This window comes from Panthera leo, chromosome D3 (assembly GCF_018350215.1).
Source record: "Panthera leo isolate Ple1 chromosome D3, P.leo_Ple1_pat1.1, whole genome shotgun sequence".
NCBI classification, from domain to species: Eukaryota; Metazoa; Chordata; class Mammalia; order Carnivora; family Felidae; genus Panthera; species Panthera leo.
The window spans coordinates 58,681,433-58,697,784 of record NC_056690.1 but is presented as its reverse complement, the minus strand read 5'-3'; the positions used below and the strand labels follow the sequence as shown (position 1 = coordinate 58,697,784).

The window sequence follows — 16,352 nt, the reverse complement described above, 5'->3', positions numbered from 1 at the left end:
GCTCCTCTCTATAAGCCTCTATAAGGCTGGTCACTCCTGGCAGAGGTGCAGAGGGACGAAAGGAAGGACTCTGCCTTCTGACCTCCTGACCACCAAAGGGGGGCTTATGTTTATGCCGTGCTCTACAGTTAGACAGTGCTGCGGAGGTTGTTGGTACTCTTTGACTAATAGGTCTCCCTATTTGAGGGGGATTACTCTCCCTGTTTGTAGATGAGGACAATGGGGTTCAGAGAACAATCAGTAAGTGACCCTTGGCTCGTAAGGGTCTCCCCCGAAAACAGCTTCCTGTCTGGAACCGTGCATCAATGATGGCTTCACGGGAGAAAGCAGGGGAGTGACAGTAACCAGAAGGTCTGACGCTGGGGAAATGGGCTCAGAAAGCCTTGGAGACAGGAGGCCTCCCAGCAGGGACCACCTATCACTTCTCAGGGGCAACCTAGTCCCCCTACCACTATGGAATGCCAGCATGCCTCAGTGTCCTTGGTGCCTTGGTCAGCACCCAACAGCCCCCCAGGCACTGCTTCCCTGCCCCCCTCCTATTGGCCCTGCAAAAGTTGCCAGAGGCAGGGATTCAATGTTCTTGACAAATATGTATTGAGATCCTGCCCTGCTGTGGGGCCTTGAGAACGAAGCAGGAATAGGACAAAAGCAAGTCCCTGAACTCCCTTGCAGGTTGGGAAAACTGACAATCAAGGAACAAACATGTAATGTTAATAGCTCAGTGGGGAGGGGTGCCAAAGAGAAGAGTAAACAAGGCAAGGGGTCAGAGAGTAAGTGTGTGTTGGGGAAGGGTATTGTGTGAAAGGAGGTCAGAAAGGTCATCTCTAGGTCACATTTAAACAGAAACCTGAGGGGAGTGAAGGAGCAAGCCATGTAGGGGGGTAAATGTGGTTCCAAAAGTCCTAAGGCAGAGTGTGCCCTGCAGGGCTGAGAAACAGGAAGGAGGCAAGGGGGTGAGCAAGAGGAAGAATTGAAGGAGGTAAGGTCAAGGGTGGAGATGTTAGGGAGGGTCACATGGAGTCTGGGGGGTCCCTCAAAGATTCTGATTGACAGAGCCTGTGAGCTCTCCCAAAAATGTGGCAGAAATTCCTAGAAGCTGGAAAAAAGCAACAGATTCTTTCTTTCTTTCTTCCTGGGATCCTTCCCTTGTTATCCTGGGTCATAACAATGTGGTCATTTTCTCCACCTCATCTTCCTTCCCCCTCCACTTCCTCCCCTTCCTCCCACCTCTTCTTACTCCTCCCTGTACCGTCTCCTCCTTCCACCTTCCTCCTCTTCTGGTTCTTCCTTCTCCTCCCTCTCCACACCTGCCCCTGACCTTGTCCCTAGCTGGCTTGCCTGCATGCAGTGAGACAGTGGCTGCCTCCCAGTTGCAGGCAGGCACAGGCGGAGGACAAGGCCAGGGAAGGGACAGGAGGAAAGAGGCCCCCAGAGACGCAGGCAGCAGCACGAGGGACAACGTCATGGGGGCCTCTGACCGCTATTCATTTCAGTCCCCTGGTGTCTCCATCAATAACCGTCTGCCAGGACCAGGGGGAGGAGTGGGGGGGGGGGGGAGAAGGCAGAGTGACCTGGGTCTGGATAGGGAGGGATGAGATGGGAGTGGGAGAGAGGCTTCTTGGCACTCACACCTCCTCTCAGCCTGGGGCAAGAGTTGGAGGTGGGAAAGGTACAGAGCCTACAGGTTGCTGAGAGTCTCTGCCTCCCAGGTTTCTCTCCGTTTCCTCCCTCCTATCTTTATGTCCCCTTTGCACCTACATTCCCTTCCATCTCCTCTCTGAAACCAGGAGGGGAAGGGAGTCGGAACTAATTGCTACACTGGAAGAGGAGGAAGGGGTTTTTACTGGGTGATGGAGGAGAAAGGAACTGTGGAGGATGCTGGGAGTACTCTGTGCCAGGGCACCAAGAAGCCAGAGCAAGCCTGGTAACAAGGGTTGGCATAGGCACCACCAGCCTGCAGACCTCATAGGAAGAGGGCCCGGGCCACAGGGCCTGGCACACAGTGGGTACTTGAGAAGTAGTTAACAAATGGCCATGAGAATGACCAAAGGGCCAGCTGTGTGTGGTCAAGAAGTGAGGTTGGCTTGAGATGGACTGGACAAGTCAAGACGGGCTGCTTGGTGTCAGTAGAACTTGATCAGATTCTTGGAAGATGGATGGGATTGGAAGACGGGAAAATGGGGAGAAAAGAGCATGAGAACAAAGCAAGGGGGGCAGTGGAGGGAAAGAAGACAGTGAAACAAGGGGGGAGAGAGCTTGGAGGGGGCCTTCTCTGGGGCTTAAGTGGCTTTGGAAAATCTGAGGTAACAGTTCCCCAGGAGACTCAAGCCTTCGGCTGGCCAAAGTTGACTTTCTGACTTCCCCCATGGCCCAGGTCTTGTAGGCCTCTGAGGCCATACTCGGCCACATCTGCCGGCAGAGGAAGAGGCCCCTAACACGGGGCAGTTTGAGGGAACTGCCCGAGAAACTCTCCCACTAGCAAGCATGCTCTTTGCTTTGTCACCATGCCTGAAGGGCCAGCATTAAAAAGTCACCCCTTGAGTTAGGTACGTTGTTCTGTAAAATCCAGATTCCCTGGTGAGGCACCGTCAGAGTCACTCAGGGGGGAAACTACACTGGAGTGACCTTGGAGACCACTGGGTCAACCCTCTCAGTTCACACCCGAGGAGACTGAGGCCACAGAGGAAACAGCATTTGCCAGGGTCACCTAGAGAATTAGAAGCACAGCAAAAGCAGGCCTCAGGTCCAGTACTGTGCATTGGCGGGCTGGACATGCCCAAGAAGCCCTTTGACTGGGAGCATTTTGAAGATATCACTGTACATGTGATGACAGGGGACACATGGATAGCCCCATTCACTTTATTAGCACAACCAGGCCTGGGGTCCTCCCTACAGATGGAGACTATTCGGCAGACCAGGAAGGTCCCTCCATCATCCCTCATAGAGCAGCCGGCAGCACTCCTAAGAGGCCAGAATGAATTCATGGTCAAACGTGACTAGAGGTACTGAGGGTGAGGGCTGGAAGCTGCCCCTTCAGGGAGGTACTGGGGCTTGAGCTGAAACGGACAGAACAGCACCCTGGGGAGGAAGGAGGGAGAAGGCCGAGCTAGCGCCTGAGGCATCAGGGCAGAGGACAAAAAGAGACCCACGGGAAGAGGGGGCGTGGTGGGGGGGGGAAAGATGCAGGGTGGGGAGACTTCAGCGAGTGAGCAAAACAAAAAAGCAACGCAAGGGACAAAAAGCCGACAGGAAAACGGAGAGGCAAGAAAGCTCGAGTAGAGTGCACAGGAGAGAGAGAGAGAGAGGGAGAGAGAGAAAGAGAGAGAGAGAGAGAGAGAGAGAGAGAGAGAGGTGGGGAGAGGGACCTAGAGCGGGGAGGGGCCCAGACTGGAGGGCGGGCGAGAGGGCGCGTCGGCGGCCCGGGGGCGCCCCACTGACCCTTCTCGGCGCTTCCTTCCCTCCCCAGGCTGCGCTTTCCTCACCTACTGCGAGCGTGAGTCAGCGCTGAAGGCCCAGAGCGCGCTGCACGAGCAGAAGACCCTGCCCGGGGTAAGTGGCGCCTGCCGAGGCGCGAGCGACGGACGCGCCGACAGGGGGCGACTTCGGGAGGCCGGGCTGCGACGCTGCTGGCCGGGGGATCGCGGGCCCGGGCGCGCGCCTGCTTTCGCTCGGGAGCTCGCGCTCCCCCCACTCCCGCCCCGCGGCCCGCGCCCCGCGCCCTTAGAAGCCCCGAGGCGCCGCGCGGGGGAGAGGGCGCGTGGGCGCCGGGCTCGGAGCTCGCCCGGCGGCCTCCGCACTCCGCCGTCCAGGCCCGACGTTATCCCGGGCTGGGGGCGAACTCCGCCACGACCACGGAGCTGGGGCTTGGCTCCTCCCCTGGCCCTCCCGGCGCCTCCGATCGGGTCCCTGATCCGCACACTGCCCGCTCGGGCAGTCGGGGCGGAGACGCCGGGTGCCCTGGTTCCCCGGAACCCGGAGCTGCCTCCGCCGGCCCCACGGGGCCCCTGGTAGCGGGGCCGCCTGAGCACCCGCCGATAGACGTCGGACTCAGGCTGTTCCTGGGGCGGGGGTGGGGGCGGGGGCCGGGGCGGGAGGGGGCGCCTCCGCGCCCAGGCTCGGCGCCGCAAGTGAGATCACCGCGGTTTATTTAAGGAGCCAGCCCTCGTCTTTGATAAACTATCGCGCCTCGGCCCTGGTTTATAGCTTCTGTGCGGGGGAGAAGAGAATTATTTATGGCCCCCCTAACTGGGTGTGATATCAGCCATGGCTATTATCGAGGCTAGTTCATCACCATAAAATAAGAAGTGTTCCTCGGGTCAAGGGTCTGCGCGGTCTCTCCTGTGGGTTCAGAGAGATGGGGGGGGGGGGTAGATATACGGCTCACCGAGTATCTAAAGATAAATGGAAAGATGTGAGTGTTTGTGGACATAATTTAAAGAATTTACAAATATACCGTGTTTAAGCTTATACAATGGACACTGCAGGGGAGCACGTGTATTCTGTATGTATGCTCACCAGTGTTTACACATGCATGTTTACATTCTTACCAAGCAAACCTGTACGTAAACACACTTTTCCATTTCTGGCCCACAGCGGGAAAGGTTAACCAGGTAGACTGAAAATGCAACCCTGGGTCGGGACAGCCTTCCCTCGCATCAAAGAACCTTTTTTACCCATTTAGGGGAGGGGAGGGCCTTCCTTCCATTAAGACAGCCTTTGTATTGTATTTTGGTACTTGTGATTGCAAAGCACGGGGCTGAGTCATCTTAATAACATACCCGCGGATGTAAATGTATGGAAATCATGCACCGCACAGGTTTTTGTGTGGAGCCTTGCTCTGGCACGGTGGCCATTCCCCAGTTGGTTTTTTAGTGGCGCCGCTACATGCACATATATTATAGTAATTACTTTCTGGGTGCCCTCTGTAAGATGGCAGAAATATGCTCCACATCGCCCCATGTTATGTGTGAAGCATAAAGCCATATTGTAAGATAATCAAAGGCTTCTGAGAAAGGTTTGTGCTGATTAATAAAGTGTTTATGGTACTTTGTTTTGGGGGAGACTGTGATAGATATTTTAGAGCCACCCAAATGGAATAGAAAATACCACATTGTTTTTGGGAGGCTCTTCATCAGCTTGAGAGAGATTGCCAGGGAGTTTCATGATGGCTAAAGCTGGGAATTAGATGGGGAAACAGAAAGAGAAGGTGGGAGGGACAGGCTCAGGATTTTGAAGGGGGAGAGAACGGGGACTGGGAGAATTTCAGTAGCAAGTGTGGATTGTTCAGATTCTAACATTAACTTGTGGTTGTTTATTTTACATATAATAGAATAGCTAAATGATGGAGTGTATTAGTTCTTTAATAATTTATAGAAATACTTTGATGTTGCAGTAATTACATTAAAGGTCACATATCAAAGGTAATTTGGTTGAGCAGCTGTGATGGTTTCTCAGAAGCAATCAATACCACTGTCCGTGGTGCTGATTTCACCAAGGGGCCTGCCAGATTAAAGCAGGCTTATTACCAGGCAGAAAGGCCCAGGGGAAATCAGGAGCACATTGGAGCGACGCGCCAGCCCCCCTTCCACCGATAATTAACACTGTTCCCCATAATCTGTGCTAATCCTTCATACTGGGAGATCCAGTGGCATTTTTCTGAAATCACAAAGACAAGTTGGTAAAGTTTGGGAGAAAGGACAAAAAGAAACATGAATGTATGTTGGGAGATGGGAGGGGTGAGGAGAAGCCAACGGTGGAGCTAAAACATAGCCTAGAGTCCCCTTGCAGTGCCTGGAAAGCCTGTCCTTTCTTCAAAGGCCTCACAGGGAGATTCATGGCCTCAAAGACCTCATCACAATTCTCAGGAAAGGCACAGCCTACAGCAGGAGGGACAGAGAGAAAAGATAAGACTGAAGCTCAAACTTCCCAGGGCACATTGTCCCCACACACACTCACATGGAAAAAAGTGAAAAACAAAATGACCACATAAAGTTATGCTTTAAAGTGGATTCCAGAAGGCAGAACTGGTGTTATTATTGTTGGTCGATTCTCTCCTTTGAGATTGGAGAAAGCTTAACACTAGCAAATACAGGGATGGGACCAAGCAAAATGCTCTCACCCACCCAAATAATGGGTGTTCCCACCAATTGAGGCTGTGTCCATGGCCACCCGTTAGGTTGAGGGAGCACAGAAAGATACCTCTTCTTACTTGACCACACTAGGTCCCCCAGTGAGTGAACTCTATGTCTGATTAAGGAGAAAGAAATTGAAAAAAGAACCTAGAAAACTGGTAACCTCTGCAATTTGGGCACTTTTCCAGACTTCAAAATCCATTAAAATCAATCCATTAAAACCAGCCCTCCAGTTTCTCACTGAAAAGAAAAAGAGGGGAGAAAATAGTGCAGACAACCCATTCTGTTTCCCAGCAAGTTACAGAGCTGGCCTGTTGGCAGCAAGAAAAACAATTCCACTGTTGTCACACACACACACACACACACGCACACACACACACACACACACACACACACACACACACACATCACTATCACCAAAAACAACAACAAAACAACAGAGACAGAGCTAAAGATGTCCTCATTTGGGGACTGAGAAGGGGAGCTGACATTTCTCTTGGAGTAAGTGGAATCTCAGAAACCATTCCTCAATGGCTGTTCTTACAAGTCAGAGGTCAGTATCCCTGTGTACCAGCCTAACCAAAGCCCCTAGCATGACTTATGGAGTCATCCCTGGATCAGTATCACATATGGATTACTGTTTTTGAGTTCAGCATGACTTTGTTAGAATGTCATCAGGGTCCTTTTGAACAGTATCTTCTGCCAGAATCTAGGCAAAGTGATCCCACTTTTCTAAACTCTTCATTTCTATCTCTTCTTCATACTTTTTTTTTAAGAGGGAGAGAGATTGAGCAGAGGAAAGGGCCAGAGTGAGGGGGAGGGAGAGAGAGAAGAAAGAGAGAGAATCTTAAGCAGGCTCCATGCTCCCATTCGGGGCTCAATCCCACCACCCTGGGATCATGACCTGAGCCATATTCAAGAGTGGGGTGCTCAACGGACTGAGCTGCCCAGGTGCCTTTCTTCCTCACACTCTTGATCTCTTATTCCTGACCTTCTGCCCCTCTCCAGCCCACTCTCTTCCATGTCCAATGTTTGTTCCACTATTTGTAGGGTATAGTCCACATGGGGCAGTTTCTCAATCCATCAACAAATATTTCCTGCGTGTGTGCCGGGCATTGTTCTAGGCATCCTGGCAGATACGGTGATTAGAAAAACTCATCCCTACCCCTCTTGGAGTTGTCCATCAAGTTAGGGACAGAAGCCACACACACGAACAAAAATATCATCAATAATACAAGACAGCGGGTTATTATAAAGTAGGTAGGGTAGACAATTGCTCAATAACAACAATTAATATTTTTTAAGCACTTATTATCTGATGGGCATGAAATAAGCATGTTATCTGCATTACCTCATTTTATCTTCACAACTACCCTATGAAGAAGATATCAAGATCATCCCCTACAGGCTTAGATTAAGAGACCCAGGCTTAGATAAAGCAATTTGTCCAAAGTCACACAATTAACAAATGGCCAAGCCAGGACCAGCACCAGGTCTACTACCCAAACCCAGGATACTTATCTCTCTTTTTTAGTGTTACCTGTTGCTTTAGAGGGGACCCGGATGACCACGGGGTATAGGAGTTGCTCAAGGGTTTTGTTCAGGATATGGGCAGGTTGGGAATAGAGAGTTGGGAGGAAGACAGCTATGTCAGATGAGAGCACTGGTCTGAGAACATCCTGTAGACAAAGCATGCATGACAGGTCAGGAGCTGTGAGCTGGGCTGGAGAGGTCCACTCTGAGAGCTCCCTGGGACCTAAGTGTGCACAGGAGGCCTCTTGGAAGAATTCTGTTCCTTAAAATAGGCCCCTGCTGCTTAGTCCTGGTCCCCCCAACCCCTGCCTTTCAGAATTTTCAGGCAATTGTCTTCAAGGAAGGCCCCATCTGTTTCCAAAGTTAGAAATGTTAAGACCTCTGGGGAGAGATTCTCATTAGGAAAACCAGGCGACAAGGCCAGTAGTGGCCAGCACTTTGCTCCTCTGACAGCAGAAAGGGCTCCTCACCAGGACTGCTGAGGGGGGAGAACTGGGTTCAGTTAGCAGGAGGCCAGGAAGCAGCCAGAAGAGGGAGCAAGCAGGGAAGAGGGGAGGAGAGGGAGCTGGGGTGGGGGGTAGGGGGGAAGGGTGGGAGCTGTATCTGTTTGGTAAACATTAAAGTTCCAATTCACTAGTTAAAGATTGGCTTTTATGCCCTCACTCCGGCAGCCCAAGAATACAAAGCAAACCAACACACTCCTCTCTGTCTCCCACCCCTAGCCCTGGATTCAGCCCAGTAGATAAGCAACATCACTGCCATCACATCTCCGGACTCAGGTCTCTATAACTCGGGACCTGTCATTTCCATGGAAATTCAGTGTGACCTTCTTGGAGTGTACCAGGAAAGATTTAAAATGAAAAATTAAAAAAAAAAAAAAAGAAATAGAGGCACCTGGCTAGCTCAGTTAGTAGAGCCCACTTTTTCTTTTTTTAGCTTTATTTTTATTTATTTTGAGAAAGATAGAGAGCAGGTGAGGGAGGGAAGAGAGAGAGAGAGGGAGACAGAATCCCAAGCAGACTCTGAGATGTTGGAGCGAAGCCCGATGCAGGGCTTGAATTCATGAACCCTGAGATCATTACCTGAGCCAAAATCAAGACTCAGACACTTAACTGACTGAGCCACCCAGGTGCCCCAAGCACACAACTCTTAATCTCAGGGTCATGAGTTCAAGCCCCACGTTGGTCATGGAGCCTACTTAAAAAACAAAACAAAAACAAAAACAAACAACCTTCATTGGATTTCTGGCCCCACTGGCTCAGGATGCCTCTATCTTTGTCCCTCTTCCCCGTTTTCCTTTGCCCAAGTCCCAGCTTGTCTCCCATTCTTTCTCTTTCTCTCTTTTCTTTTTATGCCTGGTTCCTCCTCCTTTCTCTCCCTTCTGGTCATTTTTCTCTTCCTCTTTTCCCCTTTCATTTTCCACCCTTTCTTCATTTACCCTTCTCACTTGCCTCTCCTGGCTCTCTCCTTTCCTCCTCCCATCCTCTCCCTCCATCCCACCCCACCTCCACCTTGACATCCTCAGATGCTCTAGTGGGACCTCCACCGGCTTTCCTGGGGCTTTCCTGATGAGGCCCATCTCCCTCCTGACAGCCCTGCCATGGAAGGATCCATCCAATTTTATGTACAACTGTAAAGATGAATGATAAGTAGAAAGGATGCAGGCAAGAACAAGATGAATAAATTATAAAGGGCAAATGATGACAAGACAGGGGTCCCCAGAGACCGTGATATGATAACAGAAACTAAAAGACGAATTTATGATGGATGTAGTTAGCATGTACGGAAGCTGTTAATTCTTCAGGGTAGTTTTACAACTTCTGGTGATTGGTGCAATCAAAGCGTTTCATTTTAGAGATATGATGTATTTCCACTTGTCTGTCCTCTGGGCACAGGGTTGGTGTTTGTCTCTATGTGGTAAGCCTGGGTCCCATCAGCACGTGCATCTTCTCCCCCAGCCACTGCCACCTTTGTGCATCTCTGCTTTGAGTGGTGGGGTCACAAGCCAGATCCCTGCACGCCTCCAGCTCCCTGGTCCTGCTGTCTTTCTTCTTACTGAGTGTGTAAGTTTGGGGGCTGCTGTAACAAAATGCTGCAACCTGGGAAGCTTAAATAGCAGCAGTTTATTGTCTTACAGTTCTGGGGCTAGAAGTCCAAGATCAAGGTGTTGGCAAGGTTGATTCCTACCGAGGGCTGTGAGGGAGAATCTGTTCCAGGCCTCATGTCTCATTTCTGGGAGCCTCAGGAGTTCCCTGGCTTTTGGATGGCGTTCCTCTGTGGTGTCACATCATCTTCCCTGTAGGCATGTCTGTCTGTGTCCAGATTTCCCCTCTGATAAGGAAACCAGTCATATAACCTCATCTTAACTTGATTACTTCTGCAAAGACCCTATGTCAAATAAGGTTACTTTCATGGGGACTGGGTGGAGGTTAGGACTTCGGCATCTTTTTGGAGGGAACACAGTTCAGCCCATGATGCTGAGAAATAGGCAACTCTTTGGCTCTTCCACGACAGGGAGGAAAAGTCTTCAAAAGAATTTGGATTGTGGGGGCGCCTGGGTGGCTCAGTCGGTTAAGCGGCCGACTTCGGCTCAGGTCATGATCTCGTGGTCCGTGAGTTCGAGCCCCGCATCGGGCTCTGTGCTGACAGCTCAGAGCCTGGAGCCTGTTTCGGATTCTGTGTCTCCCTCTCTCTGACCCTCCCCCATTCATGCTCTGTCTCTCTCTGTCTCAAAAATAAATAAACGTTAAAAAAAAAATTTAAAAAAAAAAAGAATTTGGATTGTGGCAGGCGAGTGGGGGGCGTGTCCCACCAGACCTTGCTCTGCATCTCACCCTGGCCTCGATTTTTTTCTTTCTCTCTTGGGGAAATGAATCACATATCTTCTTTTCCTATATTTCTTAAAAACGACTGTTCATCTGTCCTTTTAGAGCATCAGTTCTACACTTGAGAGCAATTTTGCCCCTCGGGGGACAGTTGACATTGTCTGGAGACTCTACTGGCATCTAGTAGGTAGGGGCCAGAAAGTTGCTACACATCCTACACTACAATGCACAGGACAGTGCCCCCCCCCATAAAGAATTATCTGGCCCCAAATGTCAATAGTGTCAAGAGACCCTAAGGGACCCTAGGCCCTGTGTTAGGGCCAAGGGCGAGTGGAAAACACACAATTAGGCCTTGAGGCAGAGCCTTCCTCTCTCTTCTTCACTGGCTCTCCTCACTTGGGGGAGAAACCCCAGGGTCCTTAGAGTGTCAGAGGTGGGAGAGTTTAAGGGGCACACCCCCCAATGGCGAAAGCATAGAGGGAGTAATGGGCAGCAGAAGAGGGCAAGGCTCACCTCCAGGCATTAAAGATCATTTCTTTCTCCAGCTCCTCCCTTTGCAGGATCCCCATTCTGCCAGGAAACAGATCTGGCTGCCTCTCAGCCTCTCAGACCGTGCCACAGACAGGAGGGCTGGGGCTAAGAGTATATTATGCAGAAGGGAACACCAGAGTTCCCATTGGGAAGTCAGAAATGCCTTAAATCCAGACACCAAGCACCAGATAGGGACGGGGGCTACCGTGGCACCCTCTTATCTTGCCTCCTCTCTTCCACACCAGGCCTTGGCCCAGCCCACCTCCCTTGCTTCCATCCAGAGACTTCTTTCCCCTTCCCACAGAGAAATCTGAGTCTTCCTCCTGCCTGGGCCTTTGCCTCTCCTAAACTGCCCACTCTCCTCTTCTCTGTCCCTGCCCACACTGGCCTAGGTGGGAAGGTGTCCCCATGTTTCAACCAAGTGACTCTTAACTCCCATAGGGAGTCATTCCCAATTGGTGGGCTGCCTTGTCCTAGCAAAGATGGGCAACGCTGGGTGATGATGGCAGGAAGCAGTGTGGTTCCTTATTCTTCAATTATTCATGAAAATACTTGCTGTAAAGCGAAAAGGGCTCAAGTTCAGGGGGATGAGGTCTCCCAAGGTCCCAGTTTATTGTGATTCAGTTCGTGTTTTGATCAAAGGCGGCTGTGGTCTTCTCAATTAGACCACCAGGGGGCACTAGGCAAGTAGCTTCCTCCCCTGGTGGCTGAGTGGGCACAAAGCAAGTGGGCCTGGTGTGCCCAACGCTGTGTTCAGCACAGAAGAGGCAGAATGATGCCAAAGGCACCACTCCACCCACTTACAGCACTTACAACCTGTAGTGAGGACACCGACCAGCTGGATGACTTGGGACAAGCCACCTGACCTTTCTGGACCTCTTAATTCTATAATGAAAATCTTACGTGTAAGACCTTCATATGCTGTGGATTGCTGTAAATAATCCAAGGATTATTATGAATGACAAAACAATGAAGTGAGTGTGAATGACCTCAGGGTCAATACATTGCTACAGTAAAATCTGGTGACTCCTAATTCATACATGAAATAGTCAAAGGACAATAAAAATATAAAATGGTCGGATGTGCAATTTGGACCCTACTTCCTGTTACATTTCAGAAAAGCAAGATGACCGTGACCTGGAATGACCAGAAAGGGCTCCATGGAGGGGAGATAGGATCCAGGTGTGTGTAAGGGAGAGGAGATTGGAAAGGTAGTAAGGTGGGAAGATTCTGGGGAGCCAGGAGTCTGAATTTTCCTTCCGAGTTAGGGATGAGAATGCAGAGAATGTGGCTGGAGAACGGAGCAGACCTTTCTCCCACCTGCTGGTCTTCCAGACCTCCAGCCTGTATAGCCTGCAGGCCCCAGTCAGCTCCAGGCAGATGAGTCACTCTGACATCCTGCTTCCATCCGGGCATGGCTTCAGGCCGCAACAATGCCCAGTTTTCCTCCTTCCTGGAAAAGCCTGCCTCCGGCTGCTCACCCACTACAGTCCTCTCATGGGCTTCAAGACATAGCAGTAAGCCCCTAACTTCCTCCAGCAAGCTCTCCCAGGCTGCTCTAAGCTACATTGGTCTCCTCCGTGTCTGAGCAGGGTTGATGCACTAAACTCAGCGCATCAGCATTATTAGTGTGCTTGTTAGAAATGTAGTCCTGGGGGTGCCTGTGTGGCTCGGTTGAGTGTCCAACTTTGGCTCAGGTGGTGATCTTGCACCTCGTGGGTTCAAGCCCTTGTGTCGGGCTCTCTGCTGTCACTACAGGGCCAGCTTTGGATCCTTTGTTCGCCCCCCCCCCCCAATTCCCTGCTCACACTTTCTCTCTCAAAAATCAATCAAACAAACAAAAGAAATGCAGTCTGGGCCCCACCCCAGACAGTGTCACATCACACAGACTGTACCCCACTGCATTTTAACAAGCTCTCTAGAAGATTCATGTGCACAAAAAAATTGATGGCCACTGGCTTAACTTTAGGCTCTGAAAGATAATGCCTTATTCTGAGTACTCCCAGAAGCAGAGTCTACACAAGCATTTGAATGCAAGTAGTTTCTGTAGATAGTGACCCCAGGAAACATGAATAGAAAGTGAGGAAGTATGACAGGAGGAAAAGAAATCAATAAAAGGTGTGTTATCAGGCAGACCAGCTTCCGCTGTGAGTGGCCCTTAGTTCCACTGGGGACTCTAGCCCCAGTGTGGATCACACTCCCCGGGGTCATCCACCCTTGGGGTGAAGGAACTGGGTGTTTATACACCAACTCCCACCAGTCTTTGGTTGAGAATGTGAGCAAGGATCATTAATTCCCCAGCTCTCCTGGCTTGCCACATGAGTGGGCAAAGCGGGCTCCACGGTCTAAGAAAGCCCTCAGACACCAGGTGCGGGCACTGGCAGTTGGAAGTTCGGCCGCTGTCACTGCAGTGAAGAGAGCAAGGGGCTATGGGCAGGACACTGCCTGCATTTGCTCCTGACTCCGTACTCTTGAATAGGATAGAAGATAACAGAAGCCTGTCTCTGCAGCCTTGATGACAACTACCACTCATGGAGTACTCACTATGTGCCAGACACATCACAAGTAGTATCTCGTTTATTTGTCAAGGAGGCATTGCACAGATGCTCTCCTGTAAGCACTGTCTTATGGAAGAGGCCACTGAGGTAAAGGGGCTTACCTGGGATCACGTGGCCAGGGAGAGGTCTGGTTGCAAGGCCCGTGCTCCTTGCACTGAATCCTGTGGCACCAGATGTGTGTCAGAGCTTCGCAAGGGCAGGAATAGTGTTGTCTTCCTCAGTCCCTATCACCTAGGGCCGAGATCAGGCTGCCCCCACAGAAGATTCTGGCATCAGTGCTAGAGCCCCAGGGGGCCACATGAGGCAGGGCGGTGGCCCTATAGGTGTCACCACATCTTAGATCTGCCTTTAGATTGGAAAGCATTGCCTTTACATGGAAAGCAGTATCAGATTCCAGCTTTGTTCTGCCTCAATCCTTACGTCGTGCCTTAAGAAACCACTAAACCTCTCTGAACCTCAGTTGCAGTGACTACCCTATCAGAACTACATTTGGATGCAGTGACTTCAGCAAATGGAGCTTTGTGCTTGTTTTGCACATCACAGAGTCTGGGGTTTGGCAGCATAACAATGTCAAGATTCTCTTCCCTCATGGTTATAAAATGGCTGCCCCAGCTCTATGCATCACATCCACAGTCACGCAGAGTAAGTCCAGCTGTGTCTGTCCTTTTATCAAAAATGCCAAAGGTTTCCCAGAGGCCCCTCCCCAGTAGACTTCTGTGTATGTCTCATTGGCCAGAACTGTGTCATGTGATCACCATAGCTGCAAGGCCAGCTGGGAAAGGGGGTTTCATATCTGCCATGAAACAAACAAACAAAACAGACAAAAAAACCCTGTACTTTGGTTCCTGAAGGGGAAGGGGGGATAGGTGATGGGTAGGAGCCATTAGAGTCTGCCCCACCACCCTCACCGAGATGGGTAGGGGTTACAGAAGAGGAAACTGGGCCAAAGCAGCAGCCCCACCCCACACATAAGCAGGGTTTGCTTCTATGAGGCGGCTGAGTCAGAAAGAGGAGTTTCGCAGTGCGTTCCAGAGATGTTTCTTCAACATGGCACTGCTAACTCAGCACGTTTATTCAACTACTGACATGGTTTCTAATTCCATGGGTTTCGTAGTGGGAGATGAAGATTTCAGCCCCTTATTTTTATCGTCTGTATCTCCCTTGAACTTGTATCCTTCTGTGCCTCTGTATGTGGCTTAAATACTAAGGAATCAAAGGCCACTGTGCCTACAGACAGCTGTCCCCACATCATAGGCATTCTGTGGCCATTTCCCCACCCTCACTCCTTTGTCCACTGCAGCAGTGGGTACACACCATCTGAAAGTGGCCCAGCCAGTTTTCAGGGCCAGCAACAATGGTGACAGCTTTATTTTTCAGAAACTGAAGCATGGCACTTCTGGCCTATTGTAAGGGGGTGTGGAGTGAGGCCGTGTGCCCAGGGCAAAGCCTGCCTGAGAAATGAGAATTTACCCTCTTGATTGCCTTCAGCCCCCCTGGACTGAGCTGGGAAGGAAAAAAAAAGGTCAGAGATGGCCCCAGGCCTGGCCTGTGCTCCCCTGTGGCCTCTTCCAGCAGCTTGAGGAAGGCCCCCAGACCCTTCCGGTTCCCCAGTGGCAGGGGCCATCTCAAAAGGTAGTGAGCCTCTGGCCACAGAAGTGTTCAAGCAGAGTCTGAGTTGCCTGGGGGTAAGGGCAATGCAGGCAGTTCCTATGTTGGACCACATCACTTCTAGGTGAGCCCGGATCCCGTGATTTTATCCCTGTTTTACTTGTTTCTCCATCACGGGCCCCCAGCTCCAGCCCCAGTCTGAAGCCCTGGCCAAACCCCACTGTCCTGCCTGCATTCCCCAGCCTCAATCTCGGAGGACGTCCTCATGATGACTCTGCCCTCCCACTCTCTCCTTTCTCTGAAGACTTCCAGGATTTAGAGCCCAGCATGCCCCTGGGCAGGCTCAGGCCCCACTTTCGGCCACCCCAGCTCTCCCAGTCAGCTGTGTGAACCTGGGCAAATCGTTTCACTTCTCTGTGTTTCATCTCAACCCTGGGATTTCAGTAGGGCCTCTATCCTGGGGCTGTTTGTGCAAAGTGTGAGTTGATGCCTGCGAAGCACTGAGCGCCCTGTATACTCCTCAGACACGTGTGATGGTCTCTCCACTGCCGTTGCTGTTGCTGTAGCCGTTCTCTCTCCCCTCCAGAGGAATGTGCCTCCCTGCTTGGCCCCTTCCGATCCATCCCCACCCCTGGCGCCGTCTGCCCTGGTCTGGTGGACCGCGGACCCGGGATGCATGGCAGCAAGTGCGCCAGCTGCGTAGACTAGCCCAGGGCTGGCCCCGTGGGGAGACCGACAGACCCCAAAGAATAGAAGCCAAGGGTGGGAGTAGCAGAAACGTCCCTGGAGGCTTCTGGTTGTCTCCCTGCCAAGGCCTGGCTGTGCTTGAAGAGAATGACTCAGGATCACTGCTTCGTGCCCTTGTGAGAGGTGTGAGCTAAGCTTGTCCTATCAGTTCGCACAATCCGCACGAGACCTACATACTTCCCTCGCTACTTCCCGTTCACGGAGCCACACCCCAAAAAAGGGCAGCGCCCCTGGAAGCTGGGGGAGGGAAGCCCGGAAGATTTAAAACCCTAGCCAGTAAGAGCAGAAGCAGATCACGCCCCGGCACCCACGTGGTTCCACATGGTCCAGGAGGCCCTTCAAGGCAGGGCGACCCAGGGATCTGAAATGAATATGCATTTGGCCTCTCCCAGCAGCCCTGACAGCTGGCATCCGACAGC

At 51.4% G+C, this 16,352-nt stretch overlaps 1 protein-coding gene across 14 annotated transcripts in view; it reads left to right on the top strand.

The window, feature by feature from the left end:
• The window catches only part of CELF4 (CUGBP Elav-like family member 4), a 296,796-nt gene that overhangs the window by 72,478 nt on the left and 207,966 nt on the right, over nt 1-16,352 (top strand). For all 14 annotated transcript variants that reach the window (XM_042909700.1, XM_042909699.1, XM_042909696.1 and 11 more), the window contains exon 2: nt 3,467-3,549. In XM_042909700.1, coding sequence (XP_042765634.1) covers nt 3,467-3,549 — 83 coding nt within the window. The remainder of the gene's footprint in view (nt 1-3,466; nt 3,550-16,352) is intronic.